A 21,225-nucleotide genomic window follows, 5' to 3' on the forward strand; every position below is an offset into this window, starting at 1 on the left:
TTTCTTTCTCTACTATTACACCTCTATCTAATTTTGTAGTATAATAGCGACAATGAATGTATAACGTTAATAAATGTTAATGTTTCTTTGCTCTTCTCTTTATAATAAATAGTGAATGGCGTCCCACACTTCCATGACCTATATCAGACTACGATGAAGGTTGGTCCGCTTTTCAGTTTCCCTCCGAGAGTTTTACGATTCATAGCTGGATTACACAGTGGAACTAGTTTCGCAGAGATCCGATATTTACAAGATATTATTATGGCAGACGTAAGCCGATGAAATAAAAATTACACCATCAATCGTTGACACCATGTATCTTTGCTGCCTCATTTCATCTCTATTCATGAAATAATTGCTCTTCGATGTTACAGTATCTTATATTATCCTTTCATTTTTAGGCTTCTAACTGGCAGGAACTTCTTGCTTATTGTTAAGCACAGCAGCGGTTTCTTGCAACGCAGGCGATTGCTCTATACACCGCCAAAGACCGTAAGTTTTGCCGACAGTTGTTTGCCACAATCGTAATGTACCGTCTTCCGAACCGCTGGCATATAATTCACCATCCGGTGAAAATCGTACACAATGTACGGGTCCAAAATGTCCTTTGAATGATTCTGTGAATATTATATATATAGAAAAATATAACTTTCTTTTCTCTCTTTTAAGCACCGATTCTTTTTTTAAGTATTCGCTTACCAATTTCAGTACCCGTGATGTAATCAAATTTGTACATTTTTAGATCTTCTCCTCCGCATACAAAAATACTACAATCTGGATGCAAACTGGCACTATTCATTTGGGTTGGTGCGTTATACTCGTGTAATTTAGTTAACCTGCACGTGAAAAATTATACTAAAGCTATTTTTAAATGTAACCTTATAGTCATATAACAAGGTATTTATGTATACAGTTAATTCAGCAAGACTAGTTAATTCTAACATGTACATCTTTAATTACAGAAAATGAGAGATGTTAAACATACTCTTTGCTATCCCAAAAAGTGACTATGTTGGAATGAGTAGTGGTAATAATATTTCCATCTTTTGATAATTCCATAGAACTTGGAATTGCTGGGAAGTTTAACCTTTTTACTTCTTGACCGCTTGTTATATCCCATACTCTCAATGTTTTATCATCGGCGCATGTAATTAATGCAGTGTTATTATTGAAAAAAGTAACATGTCTGATTCCATTCTTGTGACCTGAGAAAATCTATCAATGTTATTTATTAAATAAAATACTAAAAAAGGTATTCTTCTTAATATATTTATATAGGAATATATACCTGTGGTGCTGCTTCTGGTTTGTTGAGATCAAAAATCCTTACAAGTTTTTCATTCGAGCCAGTACATAAATAATTGGAGTCGGTGCTAAAGTTGACAGACTTCACTATGTGTTTGTGTTGAAAAGAATGGATTTCTTCTCCCTTAATAGCATCCCAGATTTTGGCATTAAAGTCAGCAGCACCTGAGGCAGCTCTTGTTGCCTGAGGGTTCAATGCAACACCCCATACCGCACCTTTATGTCCTTCAAATGTTCCAATCCAATCTCCGGTATCTCCTTGTCGCAACATAGGTTTGCCATCTAAATATATATATATATTTATTTGCTATTACAGATTTTCCAGAAAATCATGGTTATTTGGATAAGCAAGTTGACCAGATCGAAGAAGAGGTCTTGAAAGAGAAATATTTAAACATATTTCGAAAAGTTTAATTGGATATTAACATTAGGAAGATAATCTAACAGGAAATCCGCGATACCGATATGTACCGTCTAACCTCCATACCCATAACTCACAAAACCTTGGTTCCCAAAGAAACTGGGCCAAGGAAATCAAGAACTGAACGTGTTGATCGTGAATGAAAAACAAAAATGTACCCGATGGTTACAATTGACCTGCAACTAAAATAAAATATAGAATAAAATATGATTCACCTTTGCATGCCGAAATTAGATAATATCCAGATTCGGTAATGTCAGAGAATGCAAGATGCACTACAGGTCTAGTATGTCCACTACACGTCAGCGGAGTCTGTCTCAAATTAGCCATAATTGATTATAACCACAAACGATGATGTCTTTCTTCGATGTGCCCACACCCGATAGGGTGCGGCAAAATATTCTCTTTTCGATATTTTTAATTAGTCTCTATGAACGATTCTTTCGTTCTCAACTACCTAAAGAAATTTTTATTAACCGTCACCATCTACGCACGGCGCAACACTGAATACCGTGAAGGTGGCGAGCGCACTAGTACTTTTGTGGACCAAGTTCAGACAGGAAGACATTACAGCGACCTCGGGAACTTTTTAACTTGCTGGTAGTCACCTCCGAGGACAGAATGTGAAAATGTTGTTTATTCCTGTTCTGCCTTTCAGAGATACCTATAAAATTACTCTTGGCGACATTTTTACAATTATAACAAATGATTTATTTATGACAGAAGCTTTTCAAACAACGCCATCTGCAACTTATGTTAGTTAACGTGACACGGAACTTAAGTTTTTGGTCAAATATAATTTCAGGTATTATATTTGATTTTGGTATGTAACCTTTCATTTTTACATACATATTAAAATGTAGTTATAATATATTAATGTGAAGAAAAACTTTCTAGAAAATTGCTGCCATATATATGTATATGTAGCAATAAACAAATTCCCGCAAAGTATACGATTCTTAACACGTTGAGTGGCGTCAGGGTCAGCAGTGAGCAGTACTACAATTTAATGCATTTAAATGATTTAAAAAATATTTAATAGCGTAAGTATTATAATGATAATGTAAAAGATACTTATAACCAGTAAATAGGTAGTAAACAAAATTTGTAATTATAAAAGATAGCAAAATGTTGCGCGTACCCATCTTGGATATTAATGAATTAAACTTTTCGTTTTTTTTTTTATATTACATTTTCAGAAACAGATGCAGGACGAATTCTGTATGTCCTTGAGAGTGTTTTTTCCTCTCTCTCTCAAAATCGTCGTATGCTTTCGTAGTATCTATACCTATCTCCGTCTGTCGCACACTTTTTGTTTTACGACCATGAGAATCAACCGATCTCTTTCTCTCCGAACAACCTTAAAGACTGTTCTGGAGAATGTAAACTTGCGTATCGTGCAGAGCCTGACAAGCAGCAGGATATGCGAAACAATGGTAACAAAAAGTAGGTCGAGTTAGAGTAAAAACAAATGACAAATTCAAGCTGTGTTTGACACAGCTCTCCTGGTGAATTTGAATGTCTACGACGAAGTCAATGTTATTTCTTGTAAATTCTTACTTTTTAATTAGTTTAAAAATGATAAAAGTAAAAACAAGTTTTTGTTTCTTTTAAAATCTTCCAGAAAGGTAGGAAATTATTTTATCGCATTAAATAATTTGCAGAACTACTTGCATATGATAAAGTTAAATAACTGTGTGGGAAGAATTATGTAATTTGTACAGCTAAAAGAAATTATGTTTTAATGACAGTATGTTTAAACAATGAACAGATTAATAAGATAATAAAACAATTAAAATGTAAATTAATGTGAAAATCCAGATTTGAAATAAAACGAAGAAGAAAGCACCAAGAGCCGAAATAGCTCAGTTGGGAGAGCGTTAGACTGAAGATCTAAATGTCCCCGGTTCGATCCCGGGTTTCGGCAGTTCTCAATCTTTTTGTTTTCTAATCTTTAACTATTTTATATTATATCATTTTTACTAGTAATTTAAATTTTTGGTTACATTTGTTAATTTTTATTAAACAAATGAAACAGGCTTCTGAAGAAGCCCGCATGTTCATTTCTACATTTTAACACAATACACTTTTTCAGGAAGGCCATCACCTTCGTGCTAGATTCTTCAAGGATACTCTTATCCTCTGCACGTACAGCACGACGACGTTGAAACATCGGCTATAGCAGGCTCTTATCGGCGACCATCAACAAAGTATTGGATTCTTCCCTACACACCTCGCCATACATGGTGCCTGCGATCGCTGTTGGCAAAGGGCGGCTGTAGCCTAAAGTACCGTTCCAAGAAGGTTCTTCAAATTCACAGCACTTTAATAATTAGGTTTCTTGGGTCCTTTTGGATTCGAATCGCACACCACCGAATTTAGGTGATTATTTTATCATCTTTCATATTTCAGTTCAAATACTTTACTTTCTTTATTTTTAAAAGTATTCACGCTAACGCATCACCGTGTTTACGGCTGAAATATTAACGTTCTTTGAAAATGACAGGTTCGTTGGTTGAATGTGCATGACAGCAATAAATACTCTTGTGTGAGTAAACGCTAAATGGCACGGTTTTTCGACAGGAAACAATCCGGTTTGAAATTACAATGCGTGAATAATACGGAAACAAACGGAGGCATGGCTTAGATGAGAATTTTCACCTGGCATCCCTTTATCGTTTCAACAAAAAAAGTAAGCAAAATTAAAAGCTTTGCGAAACAGAGAAAATGAATACAAAGCTATTCTGATGAATCAAATCCTTGTTCGAATTTAAAAGAGCAGTTTTTACTTTCATCTAAAAAATTGTAGGAAAACTGTATTCGTAAAATATAATAGTGAATCAAAAAAGTATTAGTACTACATGCTACCAATATCTTTTTGATTCACGGTACATGTTATAAAAGAGTCATTTATACGTGCCAGTTTCTATTTTTTTTTTTTTTGGTTTCATTTTTACTAGCGTACCAGTCACATACTCAACGTGCCTGTTGCGTTATATGCATTCGTGCTTTAGAATGTGCGTGTAAAACACATCTATCCAACAGGAACGTACACAATCTTACGCATGCGTTTACAGTCAAAGTGGTACATTACGCGAGAAGAACTAGCAGAGGGAAAATAATGTCGGATGCGAGAATTTCATAAAGACAAGATTTCGTATCGTTTGTTTTCGGAATATTCGCAAATGCATGTGCAGTTTTTGAATTCTCAGAAAAAGCCATTAGCTGTCGCGTGCGGTTCGCAATGATCGTTCTCGCGCGCTGATTGGCTGTTAGCCGCGCCTGCGCGCAGCCTAGCTTCTGTGCAGCGATGCGAAGGCTCGACGCACGGTGGTTAGTCGGTTCTAGGCGTTGGGTGAAGGTTGATCATGTTTATTCTTTTACCGGCAAGGATACATCAAACGCGGTTTAGTTAACATTTTTGCGTTAATTGATCGCGACGAGAACGCTGATTATTATGAGACGAAAATAAAGGAGCCTTGTGTTAACCGTGTTCGAAAAATCGATCTCGTAAATTAAACCGACGGATCGTTATTCGCGAATGTTTATATGGTGAACGTTAGTGGACGAAAAGGACACAAAAGACCATTTAGCGAGTCACGATTTGTGCCAAGTTCTCACGTGTGTTTTTCTACGATCGTAGATCAACTTGGCCATTCGTTTGTCAACGGGACTGCGGGTCAAATCGAGTGAGAAATGAGAACTACATCGTTGCTGGTTCTCGTCGCCTGTCTGCAGTGTCATGTCACCGGTTCCCGTGCTGGTAAGTCTTTCCAACCCCTTTTATTAACATTCCACGCTATGTCAATTGATACCCAGTACTGGAAATATTTATCGCATCTATAAATTTTAATAATTTTCAAGTTTTAAGAAAGGTAGATACGCAATGAGTACATCATTCTAATCGATAAACAATACACACAACTTATGGGCATAGAGAATATTAATTTTTCAATTCGTGTGTAAAATTCACCACAATATCTTTATAATATAAATATTAGTCAGATAGGTACAGAGGATAGAAACGATTTATTTATTTTTAATTTAAATATAGATAAAATTCAATATCTGTTTTGACCGTTAACCCTAGAACGGCACTGTTGCATTTTCAAGCGTGTATGTGGTGATACTGCAACCGCAGGTCACCCAAAACAAAATCTAAATTTGTTTAATATCATTGCCCATATTTGTGATAATAAATCTAATAAAAATTAAGCCTCTTAAATTTAGTAAGATCCACAGCGACTCCATAATAAATATTTCCAGGACTGTATTTTTAAAGATGGATATTATAATTTTTAACCATTATATTAGTTTTATTGATTAGCGTTAATCCGATATCAGGCCGAAACTTAAAGTTACATTTAGAATATTCTAAATGTAAAATGGCCGATTCTTCGTTAAAACATTCACAGCTCTAAATATATAATATTTCCTCGTTAAAATAGTTTTGGTCGTTTTTCATCGTGCAGGTAGTAGCTTTGTCACGATTTATCGTGAATTGAAAATTTTTCTCTCGTGACAGAAGGAAGGAAGGAAGGAAGGAAGGAAGGAAGGAAGGAAGAGGGGGGGAGAGACATAGGGAGGGTGTGAAGTTTTATGGGGCTGCATTACGCCAGTTGAATGGTCGAAGCACTTTATGGGAACTGGAATCGTGCAGAAGTTGTAACAGCTAACGAGTAGGGTGGTACACCACCCTCGTCCTCCAAAGTTTCCTCTCTTTCAGCCCTTAAGAACCGTTGCTTCCCAACATTGCTGCCCGTTTCCCTCTTTCCACTTGTCTTGGGAAACGTTTCTTTCCATCCTCTATATCTGAGAAAAGAGGAAAAGAAGAGAGAATCGAGTAATTCTAGGAAAATTTGGGGGGTGGTTTTAAAGGTGTATTTTTAATAATAATTCAATGTTAAAACTAATTCTCAGTTGTTCATTTGCAAAGCATATTTAGTTTAATAGTAAAGGGCTTGAATCAGCTATGGTTGAAAACCGCATGTTTAGGAATTCAGATGAGCTTCAGGAAACAACAGCGCGCAACAATCCTTTGTTAATGAAGCACAATAAAGCTAGGTAGCATTATTATTATTATTATTATTATTATTAGTATACCAAGCGTACTGATATTACTCTTATGTTCTTAACGAACTAACGGCATTCGAAGGAAAAAAAAAAAACACGGCTACTTGACCCTTTTGTACAATAATTAGCGTGCGTACTCGTTGCTCTTTCTAAGCCTCTTCTCACTTTTTATTTGTACAGTGTCATCGACTTTCATCTTATCGGAGGGCGGAAAATTTAATCCCCTATAACAAATTTCTGTCGTAAATTCAGAATGTTAAATTACATATAGAATAATGGAATTAATATTATATGTCTTGATTATCTGATAGCTACTGCGGTAGTAGAGATTTTAGTAACATATCGCAAGTAGAATATAATTGAATTTAAAGGATAAATATCTAATTTACAAAATTTCTATTTCCATAATGGAATAGCTTGAAAAGTAAAAACGTTAGAATATATGGAGTTAGTTTGCCTAGTTTTCGACCTTCGCCAATTATTAGCGTAAATCTGAATGTCCTTCTCGCGAGCGAAGTGGAAAAATCTCTCGTTATCTTTGAAAGCCGTTTCACCGGCGTAAAAGCCTCGAAGCTTACGACGTCAAGGTGGAAGAACGTCGAAACGCGAGCTGCTTCCAAGTATGTATATAAAGTGAAATTGAAAAGAGACCCGAGGAATTTACTTCGTCTCTCTTTCCCGTGCATCCATTCTGTCTTTCTTCGTCTTGATTCCTGGTATGCACCTCTCGGATGGAAAGTCCGTGTAAAGCTCCAGGCTTTGCTGGTGTTATTTAAGCAGTGGTAGAGCCTTGCGTATAGTCGGACCAACTTTTCTCTCCTTCTGCCATACTAACTTCTACATCTTCCCTTCCGTTCCACTCTTTTGTTGTTCGCTATTTTAATTAGACGATGTTGAAGAGAAATAGACAAATTTATGATTCTTCTGACAAGTAACACTGTAATAAGGGATGATTGTAGTTGGATCTTAAGGAATTACAATTGCTGCATGACAAAGGAAATGTCAGAATTAAAATTAATTTCAATATTAATATCTTGAAAATTGGAAGTTTTAAAATTATAACTAACTTAAGTAGAATTGATATAGTTTTCGAAAATGATGAAGATCTAACCACGTAAATCTGTACTGCAGGTTACGACTTTGCCTGAAAGTCGTAAACTCGAGAAACAAGCCCCGGGAGTATCTCTCGAATGCCACTGCTACGAGCAATGAAATAGGGTCGTTACGTTAGGTTTACTATATTATGTTTTCTTTTATCTTTTCCGCTGACGTACTTCTACGCACTCGTAAATTGTTTAAACAGTTTAGAACTCAAGTGTATTAACTCTCGGACGGCGGAACATTGGTGAGAGCCAGAATTTTAATTTTATTTTATTTTATTTTATTTTATTTTATTAGTTTGATACCGTTGATATTAATTGTACAAATCGTTTTGTGAATAAGGTATTATGATCCTGAAGAATCCTTTCACGAGCAGTTGATCGAATGTATGAAAAACACCTTTATTCGATTGAATGCTTTATCTAACGACAGTATTACGATACTTAACTCGGCGAACCATTGTTTTTCTTTCTTACCCTTTTCCACCCTCGACCATATTCTTCTTTGCAGGTCACCGCCAATTCTTTTTACCTTTTTCCATTCTCCCTGGCGATATTTCCCAGCCATTCTTTCGTTGGTAAAAAGAAATCGAGTACCAGTCGAAAAGACACATTGCCTCTGGTCCATTGCTTTTTTGCCCATTAAATTACCTTTACACCCTGTACCATTCGTTCCATCGAAAACTATCAGGTGGTCTCCTAAGTAATTCTTCCAAATGAATCTTTAATCCATTCACTAGATTTTTGGTCGCAAAATAAGCTTAACGATTTACCCTTAGAATAATAAAAAGTAAACGCGCATCTGGCTCGTAACTAAACTAGAAAAGAAAGGAACTTTGAAAGAAGATAAAGGAACAACAAGTCAAGAGTTTACGTTATGAAACACCGTGGAGCAAAGTTTTTACTCGGCGTAACTAATGACTATATAAAGTGTTACAGTTTTTCCACGAGCATACGTTATAAAATTCTTTTTTGGAGGTTGATTCGTAGAGTTGAGTGGCCGGCCCTCTTCTTGCTAGGCGCAGAAAGTAATCAAGCAAGCCAGGAAGTAACATGAACGAAAAACCTTTCCGTTCTCCGGTTCTCGATTGTAAGCAATCGAGAAGATAGCCCAGGAGGGCTGAGCCAATGTTGCGTTCACCTAAATGCTCTCTCCGTGGTTCACCGCTTTTAGCGAGAAAGCTCTTTTCAAATCTTACGTGTGTGTATTATGTATGTGTGTCTGTTGCACGTAAATCTCGCGTGTGTGCGCTCCAGATTTTTATGCACATCTTGCCCGCGGGGTAGACACCGATTCCCGGTAATGCACGCTTCTACCGCGAAAGAACAAAAGGCTCGACACGTCGCGTCGCGTCGGGCTTTCTGTAGACCTCGTGTGCGACTAAAATACAGGAAACTCGGCCTGTCCCGTTTGTCGTTTCTCCAGAACAGGAATTAACCCTTTCGTATTGTAGAACGGGTACAGCGGCGAGCAAAGTAGGCTTCTCTGGGAAAAATGGCGATATAGGGGTTAATTTTCTCGAAATTCGTTATAACGTCCAATTGATTAATTACCATTCGTTAGCAGTAAATTAATCATTAGTTTCTGTCGACCTAATTATGATTTATCACGAAACAATTATTTGCAAGTCAATCTTGCGTTCTATGCGCTCTTGTTTTCCATACATCACGGTTGATTTGATATAGTGGTCAATTTCAGTGGCGCACCGCATGTTCCTGTAGTTTAATGGGTGACGCGATCAATTTTCCTGTGACAGTTCTGCTTTTAATAATGCCAGCACCGTTGGGAAAACGGCGGTATAATGTCGATGTGAGAAAAGGAAAATATTCAGGCAAAGTTCAGCGTTAGGTCCTCGGTTATAAATCATTCTTTATTTAATTATCCGCGCTCTTTACCGCCTACAAAGGAAAGGAGAATCGCAAAGAAATTTTTTTAAATTGAACGTTGAACGAATTAGTTGGCGTAGACGCATGCATATAATGATGTGGCTATAATTTATAAGGGATTTCGTTGGTAGTTTATGAGCCGACGGCGTGCAATCCTCTTGTTTTTTCTGCTTTGTCGGCCGGTTAAAGCGACCAGGAAAATGGGTCACAGTCGTGTTCTGAAATCAACGGCCGTACTTCATGAACAGCTTAGCGAATTTCTTTATTACGTCCGCTGAAAATTCTTTATTTCCATCTTTAGTTGATTCTCCCGAGAAATCGTTTAGTTTATAATTTCACGTTATGTCATTGGTTCCGAGAGAGAGGAAAACGGTAGAGGGAGAGAGAGTAACAATGGACGAGCTACGGATTGTACAAAGCATTCTATGGTGATATCTAGTTATGGTCGAGTGCAAATTACGCACGACGCCATGCGCCAGCCACAAAATTATTGCACTTGAACTACAGCGCATCATCGATACGCCAATCGCACCACCACCATGGAATTAAGTTGATTAGGATATCCTGCCAAAGATCCAATAACGCTGCAAGCTAATTCCTTCAAACTATTATTTATCATAAATTTAGAGAAGAAACTGATAATATTTCATTAAATGGGAATGAAGTAGATAATTATCGCACCCCATACTCTGGTACATCTTCGCAATAAATCTTGTTTCACGTTGAATAAGAATAAAACGAAGCTACTTCGCGAACATTGAGTACGTAACGCGATATTAAACGACGGAAGAAAGTATTTCAGCAAGAAAAAAAAGAGATAAAAGAACTGGGAATGAAAATTCCACGCTGCCTTCGTTTTCTCGTTTTCCCGTTTTCCATCCCTCTTTCCACCTCCTTCACCCGTTTCCCCCCGCGATGTTCTCCATCCTATCGTTTTCTCATTTTCTATTTGCTTGTTCATCCGCTTCCTTGTTCATTTTCTTTCTTTTCCTTTTATTTACCTTGTTCCTCGTTCTTTCGAGCATCGTTTTGTACAATTCAATTTATTTATAAAACGACTGGGACAGGTAAATTACGTCGAATGTTTTATTTCGACGATATAAACTTGCAATGTAGCTGCTGTTTTTGCGAGTCACCCCCAAAAGATCCTGTCGCATGTCGCGGCGCCACTATTTGCCGACTAGCATTTCAACCTCTTTCTTAATTTTTCTCCTAAACGCTCTCAGCTTGTTGTCGGGGATGGTTGGCGCGTGACTGACCGGATGCTCGAGTTTTCCGGATCCTTTTATCTGCTCCTCCATCTTGCCAACTTTTCTTATTTCATCGTTTATGCACTCGCTCGTCGAGTTACTAAATTTTCCCTTTTGGCAACCTTCTCTTCGCAACGTCTAACGATAAGATTTTATCTTTGATGTCATGCAAATTTCTTGTGTAAATAAAATAGACATTATGCGTGGTAACTATCAGTGTTGCAGCGAGTAATGGGACCTTCTTCTCTGATACAACCGTAGACCATGGATAGGCCTTAGCCTATCATTTAAAATGTAAACAAAAAGATTCTATTTGTATTTAATGGAATTTCCATTAAAATTCTTATTTCAGGCGTAAAGTTTCCGACTCACCTCGGATTTCTATCTAAAAGGAAATTGTAACAGATTGAAAAGGGAATAGTTGAAATTTTACTTTGAAACGTTTTAAATTTCTTCGCGACCACCATTAGAGGTTCTCGATGGCGAGCTCTTTGTATCCCGATGGAGCGATCACGATGAAAGCTGATCCGAAATCGCTATTAAATCGCAGCTATGCGACATACGTCGACCTAGCTTCCAGTTACAGAACATAATGGACGTAAGGAATGCTGGGTGCGCGTAGTTCGATAATCACAGTGAACATTCTTGAATTTATTCCACTCCTTTTTCACTGCATCAAATATTTAGCTCGTCGTTTCTGCTAGAGAAAATTCTTTTTCCTATTCGAAGAAAAAGCTACAGATCGATTTTTCCACATTTCTAGAGCGGAGTAACCGATTGAAGTATCAATAAGAATATTGATAATCAATAGCAGCAGCTGTTACTTGACTCGATTGCACAAGATCGTGGCTCGTTTTTCCCAGTGTTTGCTCGTTTCCTCTTAAAGCATACTCGATCGTCGAATTTCTAGCGGAACACAGGCTTTTCGATGGCCACTTTAATCGAACGCGTCCTCGGAAATTAGTGTCCGTGCAAACGTGGCGACTAAGCACGACCCAATTTTGCAATTAAAGCGAGCGTTAAGCGTGTACTCCGATGCACCGATGCACCGATGCACCGATGCATCGTCGTCGAGTGTAACGACACGATGTCGTATAGTGGCCGCGCGGATCCCCTAGTCGCGTTGATCTGCTGAAAGCCGAAAGCCAGGTTTGTCCTGGGTAAGCATGAACCTCTTCCACTGAATTAAATCCTTCCACGGCTGGACAGAACGGTGATTGTCATAGCACGATTCACCGACTCGAATAATTCACTCGATCGACGAAAATCACGTCACTTTACCGCTGACTTTTCACTTTCCTCCCCATACGTTCTGCGGACCTAAGCTTTTCTCATTGTATCACTAAAATTGTACGTTCGATTTTATAAGTATCTACATTCGTAATCGAATCAGGTTTCTAAATTACTTCTAATTTAATTCCTACTTCCTCTAAAAAAAAAAAAAAGAAACTATTATACTGTTGTACACTGTCCTTTAAAAACTGATCGTAAAGGGTTAAGAATGCTAGGCCTCGCATTAAGTACTTTCTATTTTTGTCCCAAGCACGAGCTATCGATTTTAGACTCCTTTTTTCACCAACGTATTCTAGTTTTACCGGAACGTTCTATTTTACATTGCAACCATCGAACGATCCTAGAAATAGTAAAATACGAAAGTTATTATTAATTAATTCATTATTGATTAATTATTGTCCTGAAAATAAAAATTGGTGATTTTGAGCGTTATGTGAAAATCAAGCCTCCTTCTTTGATACGCCACAAAACTAACACTAAAACAAGACTTTCCGTGTACCGGAAAAAGAGCTTTGCTGGCTCTTACAATTAGTTAGTAGGCATAGAGGCGACAAAGCCCTGCTGGTACTTGTACTTCTGACCGAGTCGTTCTGCAGTAATTAAACTTGTCTTGTCCTTTCAGTACTTCCAAAGGACCTATTCAACGTATTCTATTCTACGTTTCACCTGGCCCTTCCTTATTCTCTCTATTTTTCTCTTCCCTTTAATTTCTCCTTGCACTTTCACTTTCTTTTCTATAATTTCCAACTAGCTTCTTTCTCTTTGCCTATCCATTCTTCATTTTCTTCTGCTTTGCATTTTAATATTTACCGTTTTATAAAATATTTTTTCTTTCCAAGGTTAACGAACGTTCTATGTTTTAACACAAAGGGTCAAGGAAATTGTGTAATTTAAATTATATTTTCCTTCGCCTCTCAACCTTTTCCCATTCGTGTTGTTTTTTTTTTTGTCCTGGCGGAAACCGTTTTTTCCAGTGAAATATGAATTTCATCCAAGCAGTGTTCTCTCGTGCTAGGCTGTTGAATATCTCTAGTTAAATTTTAAACACAAACCTACGTATTCTGTCTGTGTAAGTTACCGGTAATAACCTTGATTTTGAATGGCTAACAAATTGATACACCGTTATTCAGGCTAATAGCTGTTTCTGACTTAACCGAAATCGTGGATTTAATACGGTTACTGGTAAATCAGTTGAGAAATCAGCAACAACAAACCTTTGCTAATCTAAAAATAAAAACTATAAAGTTCTAAGCAAATTAAGAAGAACTATTTTAAATAATATTCATGGTAGAACGATTCGTAACATTTGCGCTTCGTAGGGAAAAATTTTAATGAAACAATAACGTAACGCATGAAATTTCACGACAGAATTTAAGCTGCATTAATTCGTACGAGAACACAGGAATTTACGGTTAGAGAAGTTTGGTCTATACATCTTGTGCGTTCATGAATGCGACGTTTAATTAATTCATGTGATTCTCGCGTTAAATTGATGCAATAAACAGGATCGTTTATTTGTGTTGCAAAATGTAAAATGTGATGTTTGTCTTTTTGAATCGTTGCTCGCCTTCTATACTTCTAACTGATACGAATCAATCTCTTTGTTTTTCCGTTTCCACGGCTGTCTTTTATTTATGCTTTATCCGATTCGCTGAGGCGAGAAGGTGTATCGATACCGTTTGCACGAGATTACAATATTAATTACAATTATTCTTTAGATTTTACTATAAGTTGTTTTACTCGAAGTAGAGGAGGACTGAAAATAAAATGAATTAGTTTGTTCGATTGGTCAGCGTTTTCAAGAGATCAGAAAACTTGACGCAGAGAGAAAAGGAGTTGTCTCAGCATTTATTATTTCTTCCCTCTGTTTTCTTCTCCGATTTTTCTGACCTGAAATTCTGCTGGGAGAAGCGCAATTGCTAACAGCTTTCATTTTCCACTCTCGTCCAAACACAGCACGCCAACCCTCTCTTATTCTCAATTTGGTTTATTCTTTTCTTATTGTTTGCACGTCTACTGTCCGTGTATCGAGTGTTCCACACGATTAATCACGAAATCTCCAAGCTTTCGATACCTCGGGAAAGAGCAGGATTTCTTTTCTTTACCTACGATCCCCTTTATTCCGGGCTGTTCGTTCGACCCTAGGAAGTATTCATTTCTCGCTTCCACGCTTCGAATTTTCATCGACACCTTTCAACACCTTTATTGCCACTAGGACTCGAGGGTTAATTAGAAAATCTGGAAGAAAGCTCACATTGCAACATATGCAACAGTACGATAGTTTAAATAAAAATTCATCCGCATTCACTGACGGACTGTATTAATACTTCCAAAGTTGATAGCCAATCAGCTGACCCAGCCGCGGTGTTCATTTGTTTTGCGCACAAATTCAATCTCTTTCATGTACGATCGATTTCCCAAGCTCCTCCTCTCTCTGTCTCTCGATGTCTTCTCGTTTATTTCCTGAATTATAAAATTGCTATTTCTATTTTCACGATTTTAAACCGATATCATTTTCGTAAGACGTACCTACGACACTACCTTCTTTTATCCTGCATTTAATCAACCAGTAGCAAATGATTCGATCGGATCCGGTAATAATACTCGGCATAAAAGGGAAGAAAGAACGTAACGCGTACGGAACGAAATACAGAAGCTTTTCAATTTCCTACTCGATGGTAGGTAATTTTACGGAGGATTCAAGGCACAGCTGGAATCGTTGAAGGGAAAGGTCGTCCTTAATCCTTCCGAATCCCTGATGGTTAAAAAGATCCTTCGCACGTGGTGAATATCAAGAAGCAGACACTATACGTGGCTGCAGCATAAGCTGCTGTTCTAATTAGGATTTATGGTGCGCTCCCACCCCATCGAGATCAGCTTACCGTATTTAATAGACTGCTTTATAACTTGTGGGACGTATTTGATATAACACCTTTGACACGATTTCAACATTTCATTTCCAATTAAAGAAATATTTACTTTTCATTATGGATAAACCGTTAATAATGTTCTTTCACGATTGACAAAGCCAAGATTCTTCGGTGGAACGGTTCCATTCAACATCCAAACGTTTTCAAGTACTTGGACTTCTTTCCAAGTTAGCCGACTAGATTCCGAGTACTTGCCTTCTAGAATCGAATCTATCAAGCGTGACATCGACCTCCATTGTTCTCAGAGCTGTGACAGAGCCAACCCGTTGCCCATTAATCGTCCGAAATTTAATTAAGCACGACGAGGAGGCATTCTGGCACGATTAAACAATCTCTATAGGGTAGCTTAAAAACAATTTTATTGTGCTACTACGAAAACTGTAGAATCTTCAATTAAAAAATTCTGTTGCTTGCACTTTAATTGCAATGTGCATTATTTAGGTCCTGGTCATTTTCTGAAGTAGAGGAGGACGTCTGACCAGCCGACGGTTGTACTACTTCGCCGCAGTTAAACTAATCGTAAGGTGGGAGCGGATGTTACTTGGATGGGAGACCGCGTGCTCGTTGCCTCTTTTTTTTTTTAAATTATAAACTTGTTAAACAATGATAAAAGTACTCTTTAAATTATCATCATTATGGAAGCAAGTTCGCAAAGGTTGATGGACTTGAATTTTTTTTTCTTTTTCTCCATATTCGTGTTCGACCAACAAGCAAGCCTGTGTTGAAGAATGCTTCATGTAATTCATAAGTTCCTCTTGTCTTGACGGCCTCGGGACGGAAACATTTTTAATTAGATTTCTAGCTACTGGAGGCTATGTTTCGCGAATATCTTCTTCGACGAGTTCCAACTAGGAATAATATTCAATTCTCTGTATTGAAAAATACATTCATTGTTCGAATTGACAAGGCAGGCAGGGGTAGACATTGAACTTGAGCCGAAAAAGCAGCGGTCGGACGGTTGGAATTCTTATCGAGGAAATGTAAACTTGGACGAAACGGATCCATCGGACTTGGAGACGTTTGAAATATTTAGGTCAGTAGGTAAATCCACGCGGGGCGGGGCGGGGCGGACCGAGTCCTGATGCTTGGTATCAAATCAGTGTCCTGTGCACGTTTACAAGCCGACAGTCTGACAGAGATACCATGAAACGAACAGACGTGACTTTGATGTGGTAGACAGTGATTAATCGACGTGAATCTGCGTAATCGAGACTGTTTCTACCTTCTATTCCCTCGACGCGACGTGGCGAAATTCACGGGTATCGTCGAGCAAACTGTTTGATAAACGATCGAGGACAACTTTTAATTTAGTAGCCTTTGTTCGGTAACAAGGAAACGTATCTGTTGTCCCGGTGAATAATGCAGCCATTACGGTTAGTATCGCAAACGTTAAAGCTAGTCGTCGTGTTTAATAATACTACGTCGAGGATATGCTTCGTGTACTGTATCAATAGCACGTCTATTGACGTCTCTTCGACCGAGAAATATAGTTGGCAGATTAATTATCAAACTGACAAAGATGCGATATCATTTCCGACACTCTAATGCAGAGATTTTCATTGTACAGCCAATAATTAAGAGGTACCAATAAAATAAACTTTGACAAGAAAATAATTTCACAAATGGATCACTTATATTTCTGATCAGAATTGTACACACGACGTGTATATCGTAAACGATTTAAATTGCTACTGAAAATTACATAGTATCGAATTCAATTTATTTTACGGCTGTATAATTAATATTAATTAATCAACTGTCCAATTAACGAGCAGCTGGTTGATGATCAGTAATCCAGAATGCGAACGGGAGTAGACAGGGTGGGTTGTACAAAATTTTCGAGCACTTTTCTCGGGAATTAACAGGAACGAGAACCAAGTTCTTTTTTCAGGGTACGCAAATGTAGCTTTTTTTTTTTTTAGAACCATAAAAGAATATAAAAATACCTACACTGTTTCATGGAAAAATTGGAGATGGCTTCTTTCTGTGGAATATAGTAACAATGCCTTGTTTATTCTGTGCATTTGCATACTGAAAACCATAATTGGCTACTTTTTATTTGAATAGCGAATAAGAAGTACCGAGAAAATACAATACTGTTTTATATCAAATAATTCCTTGTTCTCGTAATCAATAATTTAAAAGCACAATTGGTCTTTCTATTAATAATAAAAAGAAAGGAATATTCATAATAGAAAAAAAAAATGGTATTCAATACAAATTCAATCTTCCGATCAGTTTTATTTCTCTTTTATGGATTTTTTGAAGCTTCTTCGTATACGTAGACTGCCTTTTCGTCTAACGAAAAATGTTCAAACGCATAGAAAGTAAAAAATTATTGAATACGATACATAAGACGATTCGTATCCCGTGTTTTTACGTTGAAAATTCATCATCCGTACCAGATGCAACACTCGACCGCATTTAAATACGTCTCTGCTCATAGAAACTAACACATTCATGACATTTGCATTCACGTGATATTTTTTTACCCTTCCGCCCGAACCCCTGAGGGTGCTCAACGTTCAAATTCTACCAGCCCAAAGCTTCGCGTGTAAAACAAATTAACATCAAACGAAGCGATGTTGTTAACAGATACTGTTTTTTCACCGGCGGCGGCGTCAAATGAATCAGGAACGAGAGTACGAACAATTCACACGATTCCTATTTCTCGTATGCAAACACGCCCGCACAAACTTCGACGCGTAAAGTACACATGGAATTATCGTGGCAATCCACGCGATTCGATTCGATTCGATTCGATTCGATTCGATTTGATTCACGTTTCCACCTATTCACGGCTCAATTGGCACGGTTAAAGGTGCGCTCGTACGCCAGATTAATAATCGTCAGTTTAGGCGGTTTTTCTCTAAAGAACAATTCCATAACAATTGTGCAAGTATAGAACGACAGACAGGAGAGGAATACCAGCATAATGCTCGGTAACTTAGGGGTTCGTACGAACGTGTAGTACGTTTTTATTTGCTTGTATCGTCACACGGCTTTTCTATTGCGTTATTCAACTTCTGAACACTGCGAACCAATCAGTGATGCATTTTATAAGTTTCTCCGTGTTGTGTTCGCGGTACTTGTACTTGTATTGTATTTCTTCTACTTTATAGGTTCTCAAGTTTTATGTCGGTTTTTAGTAGTTTTCCAAAGTAGAAAAGCATGTCTGACCAGTCAACGGCTATACTACTTAGGATAGCTTACCGCTTGGGAACTCCAAGTGCCATTGGCTTTTTTCCCCTTAAATTAAAAACTTCTTAACAACTGTGTATTCCGTATTAAAAGCTCGTTCCTCCACTTTTCTGATTTATTCGCGCCGAACTTTGGCCATTGAACGTTAAACTCCTCGTTACAGTAATTGCAGGATACATCAATCACTAAATTCTTACTCGAACAGGTCAAAGCAATTAGTGCTTTCTACCGAATATAGGCTCTGGCAAAAGTTGAGAATCAAAGCAATTGCTCGCTAACTTTAGACGATACTTAATAAATTGTTTTCTTACAATTTCGAAGCAGTAACAACGTCGTCCTACTTTCTCTTCTCGCGTCAGTCGGGTCTCGGAGCTTTACGGAGGGGTGGGTGTTGATGGAACAATCTGCTGTTTTCAAACTATTTAACCCGAAATGGGAATCATCGGTTAACAAATGGTGTATTGGGTTTCCGTTCAAACACAACATCGGAGAAAATTTCAAGTGAAACGCAAACTGTCTATGTACAAACGGACGTACTCTGTTGGAGCGTAGAAATCGATTTCTGGTGTTCACGCCCTCGAATCCAACGGAGATAGAGGATAAATGCACGAGGTAATAGGATGTAGGATTAACCGTACGAAGAAGGATTGCTTCTTCCTTTTTCTCCGCGGATTACTCGTGGAGTAATTCTAGAACGATCAGTTTCCCTTACGTCGCTTAACGTAAATATCTTTTGCTCTTGAGAGGTATTTCTTAATACCTATCTCTCTTCGCTTAATCCATTCGAGAAGCTGCTAAACGTCGAGTGTTTGGTATAACAATACTGAAATCGAAGAGCAAGGCTATCTTTACACACCTGATTGATATGCTTTTTAGTTCCAGTAAGAACAACCGGACAAATCCTTCTGGGAGAAGTCGATATCGTCGCGGCTGAAGAAGAGAACGCTGCTGAAATAACGACAGAGGAATCATTCCCGAAAAAATGCGTCGTCGATGGAAATAGTTATTCTCACAGCCAGACAGTGAGTATTTTTATAGTAAATCGTACTTTCTTCGAATAGCAGATGCGTATTTATCGCTAGAGACACACGGTGCACGATGAAAACGGGTCAATCAACACCTCTATTCATCACTCTACTGCAACATGCTCCGTAGACTGGTATATTCCATACAGATGTTCATACAAATTTCATTTACTATGAATCTAAGCAGACATAATCGTACACAAAGTTCAAAGGAGATAATTAGAAAACTGAATATTTCTTAAAAATAAACCTGGCTCCAAACCACGCTTGTCCTAAAATTTCATAAACATCTAATTTCGTGTTTATCCTTCTCTTCTTCTGTATTTTACTAGGCAAAGCATTCCTGAATCTCCTTCGTTTCAAAGACTGTTGCCGGAAGTTTGCAACGTGCATTGACTTTGCTGGAAAATTCAATAATACGCGCCAGCAAAACGTTTCAAACGCGCCCGTATTCCAAGTGAACTTTCTGTCTTGTTTGCTGCTATCATATTCAAGGCAGGTGCCATTTAAAGCAATACAAACATGCACAGCTCATACAAATACCACTATTATGACAGTCTTTCAGGAGAGACAGGTGAAATTTAACTTAAAACGTTATGTGTCAGAATTTCTTTGAAACTATGGATAAGATTTTAAACCCTGATTTTCCTTCTCTGCGTTTTGTAAATATTCCATTATAATTCCTCAGACACCCATGAGGAAGGTAACAATGGCTGTCGCCGTGGTACCGATGTCCAATTAACAGGTAGTGACATCCACGAGAATCCATCGAAGGTCGATGCGTCTGAAATTTCTGCTCTGAAAATTAATTACATCGAATCCATCTAATTTTTCAGTCTCCTCTTCTCTCATCGCATATTTATTTTATCTTTTTGTAGATGTTTCTATCGCTTCGATGTCACGCCGAGTATCAATATCGTTAATTAGAGTTGGATTTATGTGATGACTTCCAGTGAACCACGATTGATGGTGCTACTGACGATGAGATATGGATTTCGGGCTCTTCATTAGATGGAGGATACATATATGCTCACGCATAATAATTCATTCATTATTTCTTCAGCTCAGAATATCTCTTTTTTTTTTTTTTTAACTTTATTTATCAACATTATTCAATAATAAAAGCGGAGGTATCACAAAATTGTTATTAAATAGCTTGATGCGAATTCAATGAACGTTTTCCGGACACATCTAAATGTTCTATTTTCATTTCAGATACCATCCTACGACCTGAACTCCCATTGTCTCTGCGTGGTAGGTGAAGTATATTGTTGGTGGCAGAATTACAATCCGAGCACAGGTACTTCGGTCGACGTCTCGTTCCTGCCGTCGACGACGATAGAAAGTAATTACACGCCGTCGCTGGAGGGCAACACGAATGCCGTCGACAGTTTGGAGGCTTCCGGTGATCCAGCAGAGGAGCCATCCGTCGAGCCGCAGCAGGGATACGCGGAGATAAACGCGAGTTACTCGACTACATCGCAAACTGCGTCGACCACGTGTCTCGTGATGGGTAATAGATCAGTCTCACTTCAGTTTCGCTTGATTTTTTTCTTTTTTTTTTTTTATCTCTCTATGCCACGAGAGTTGTTAAGCCATCGATTTTCTCTTCAACCAGAGTTACACTGCAATTAGTTTCGGCTCGAACTTACCATGCGAAAGAGAAATATTAACAGAATGTTCGATAATTATTATCTTCTGTAAAGTTTTGGCGTCTACCGTTTGTTTAAAAGCTCCATT

General features: G+C 37.9%; 2 protein-coding genes, 1 long non-coding RNA gene and 1 other non-coding gene across 5 annotated transcripts; 3 read left to right on the forward strand and 1 right to left on the reverse strand.

Moving 5' to 3' along the window:
* Position 1: 1 nt before the first annotated feature.
* wmd (serine-threonine kinase receptor-associated protein wmd) lies at positions 2-2,228 on the reverse strand. The gene is made up of 5 exons (XM_034337303.2): positions 1,942-2,228; positions 1,289-1,587; positions 986-1,215; positions 700-836; positions 2-617 (listed from the first exon to the last, which is right to left on the reverse strand). Exons 1-5 carry the CDS (start codon positions 2,054-2,056, stop codon positions 406-408), a joined length of 993 nt encoding a protein of 330 aa, XP_034193194.1. The 5' UTR covers positions 2,057-2,228; the 3' UTR covers positions 2-405.
* A 180-nt stretch (positions 2,229-2,408) lies between these two features.
* LOC117610208 (uncharacterized) lies at positions 2,409-3,874 on the forward strand. 2 transcript variants are annotated; one of them, XR_013063350.1, is made up of 3 exons: positions 2,409-2,549; positions 2,624-2,769; positions 3,822-3,874. It is a non-coding gene; the product is annotated as an uncharacterized LOC117610208 (long non-coding RNA). The 2 variants fall into 2 exon arrangements; XR_004582827.2 differs by lacking the exon at positions 3,822-3,874 and adding an exon at positions 2,926-3,539.
* TRNAF-GAA (transfer RNA phenylalanine (anticodon GAA)) lies at positions 3,581-3,653 on the forward strand. Its single transcript has one exon. It is a non-coding gene; the product is annotated as a tRNA-Phe (tRNA).
* Positions 3,875-5,078: 1,204 nt separating the features above from the next.
* On the forward strand, positions 5,079-20,694 carry LOC143306012 (uncharacterized). The gene is made up of 3 exons (XM_076691717.1): positions 5,079-5,489; positions 19,337-19,482; positions 20,364-20,694. Exons 1-3 carry the CDS (start codon positions 5,423-5,425, stop codon positions 20,406-20,408), a joined length of 258 nt encoding a protein of 85 aa, XP_076547832.1. The 5' UTR covers positions 5,079-5,422; the 3' UTR covers positions 20,409-20,694.
* The last annotated feature ends 531 nt before the right edge of the window (positions 20,695-21,225 follow it).

Source organism: Osmia lignaria, chromosome 13 (assembly GCF_051020975.1).
Source record: "Osmia lignaria lignaria isolate PbOS001 chromosome 13, iyOsmLign1, whole genome shotgun sequence".
Lineage (NCBI taxonomy): Eukaryota > Metazoa > Arthropoda > Insecta > Hymenoptera > Megachilidae > Osmia > Osmia lignaria.

What these genes read in the sequence shown, in the direction of transcription:
- LOC143306012 (XM_076691717.1), top strand. Translation starts at nt 5,423, where the DNA reads ATGAGAACTACATCGTTGCTGGTTCTCGTCGCCTGTCTGCAGTGTCAT. An exon ending in TGTCACCGGTTCCCGTGCTG is followed by an intron (nt 5,490 to 19,336) that starts GTAAGTCTTTCC and finishes TATGCTTTTTAG; the next exon opens with TTCCAGTAAGAACAACCGGA. An exon ending in GTTATTCTCACAGCCAGACA is followed by an intron (nt 19,483 to 20,363) that starts GTGAGTATTTTT and finishes ATCTTTTTGTAG; the next exon opens with ATGTTTCTATCGCTTCGATG.
- wmd (XM_034337303.2), bottom strand. Translation starts at nt 2,056, where the DNA reads ATGGCTAATTTGAGACAGACTCCGCTGACGTGTAGTGGACATACTAGA. An exon ending in TCTAATTTCGGCATGCAAAG is followed by an intron (nt 1,588 to 1,941) that starts GTGAATCATATT and finishes ATATATATTTAG; the next exon opens with ATGGCAAACCTATGTTGCGA. An exon ending in ACTTTTTGGGATAGCAAAGA is followed by an intron (nt 837 to 985) that starts GTATGTTTAACA and finishes TTTCACGTGCAG; the next exon opens with GTTAACTAAATTACACGAGT.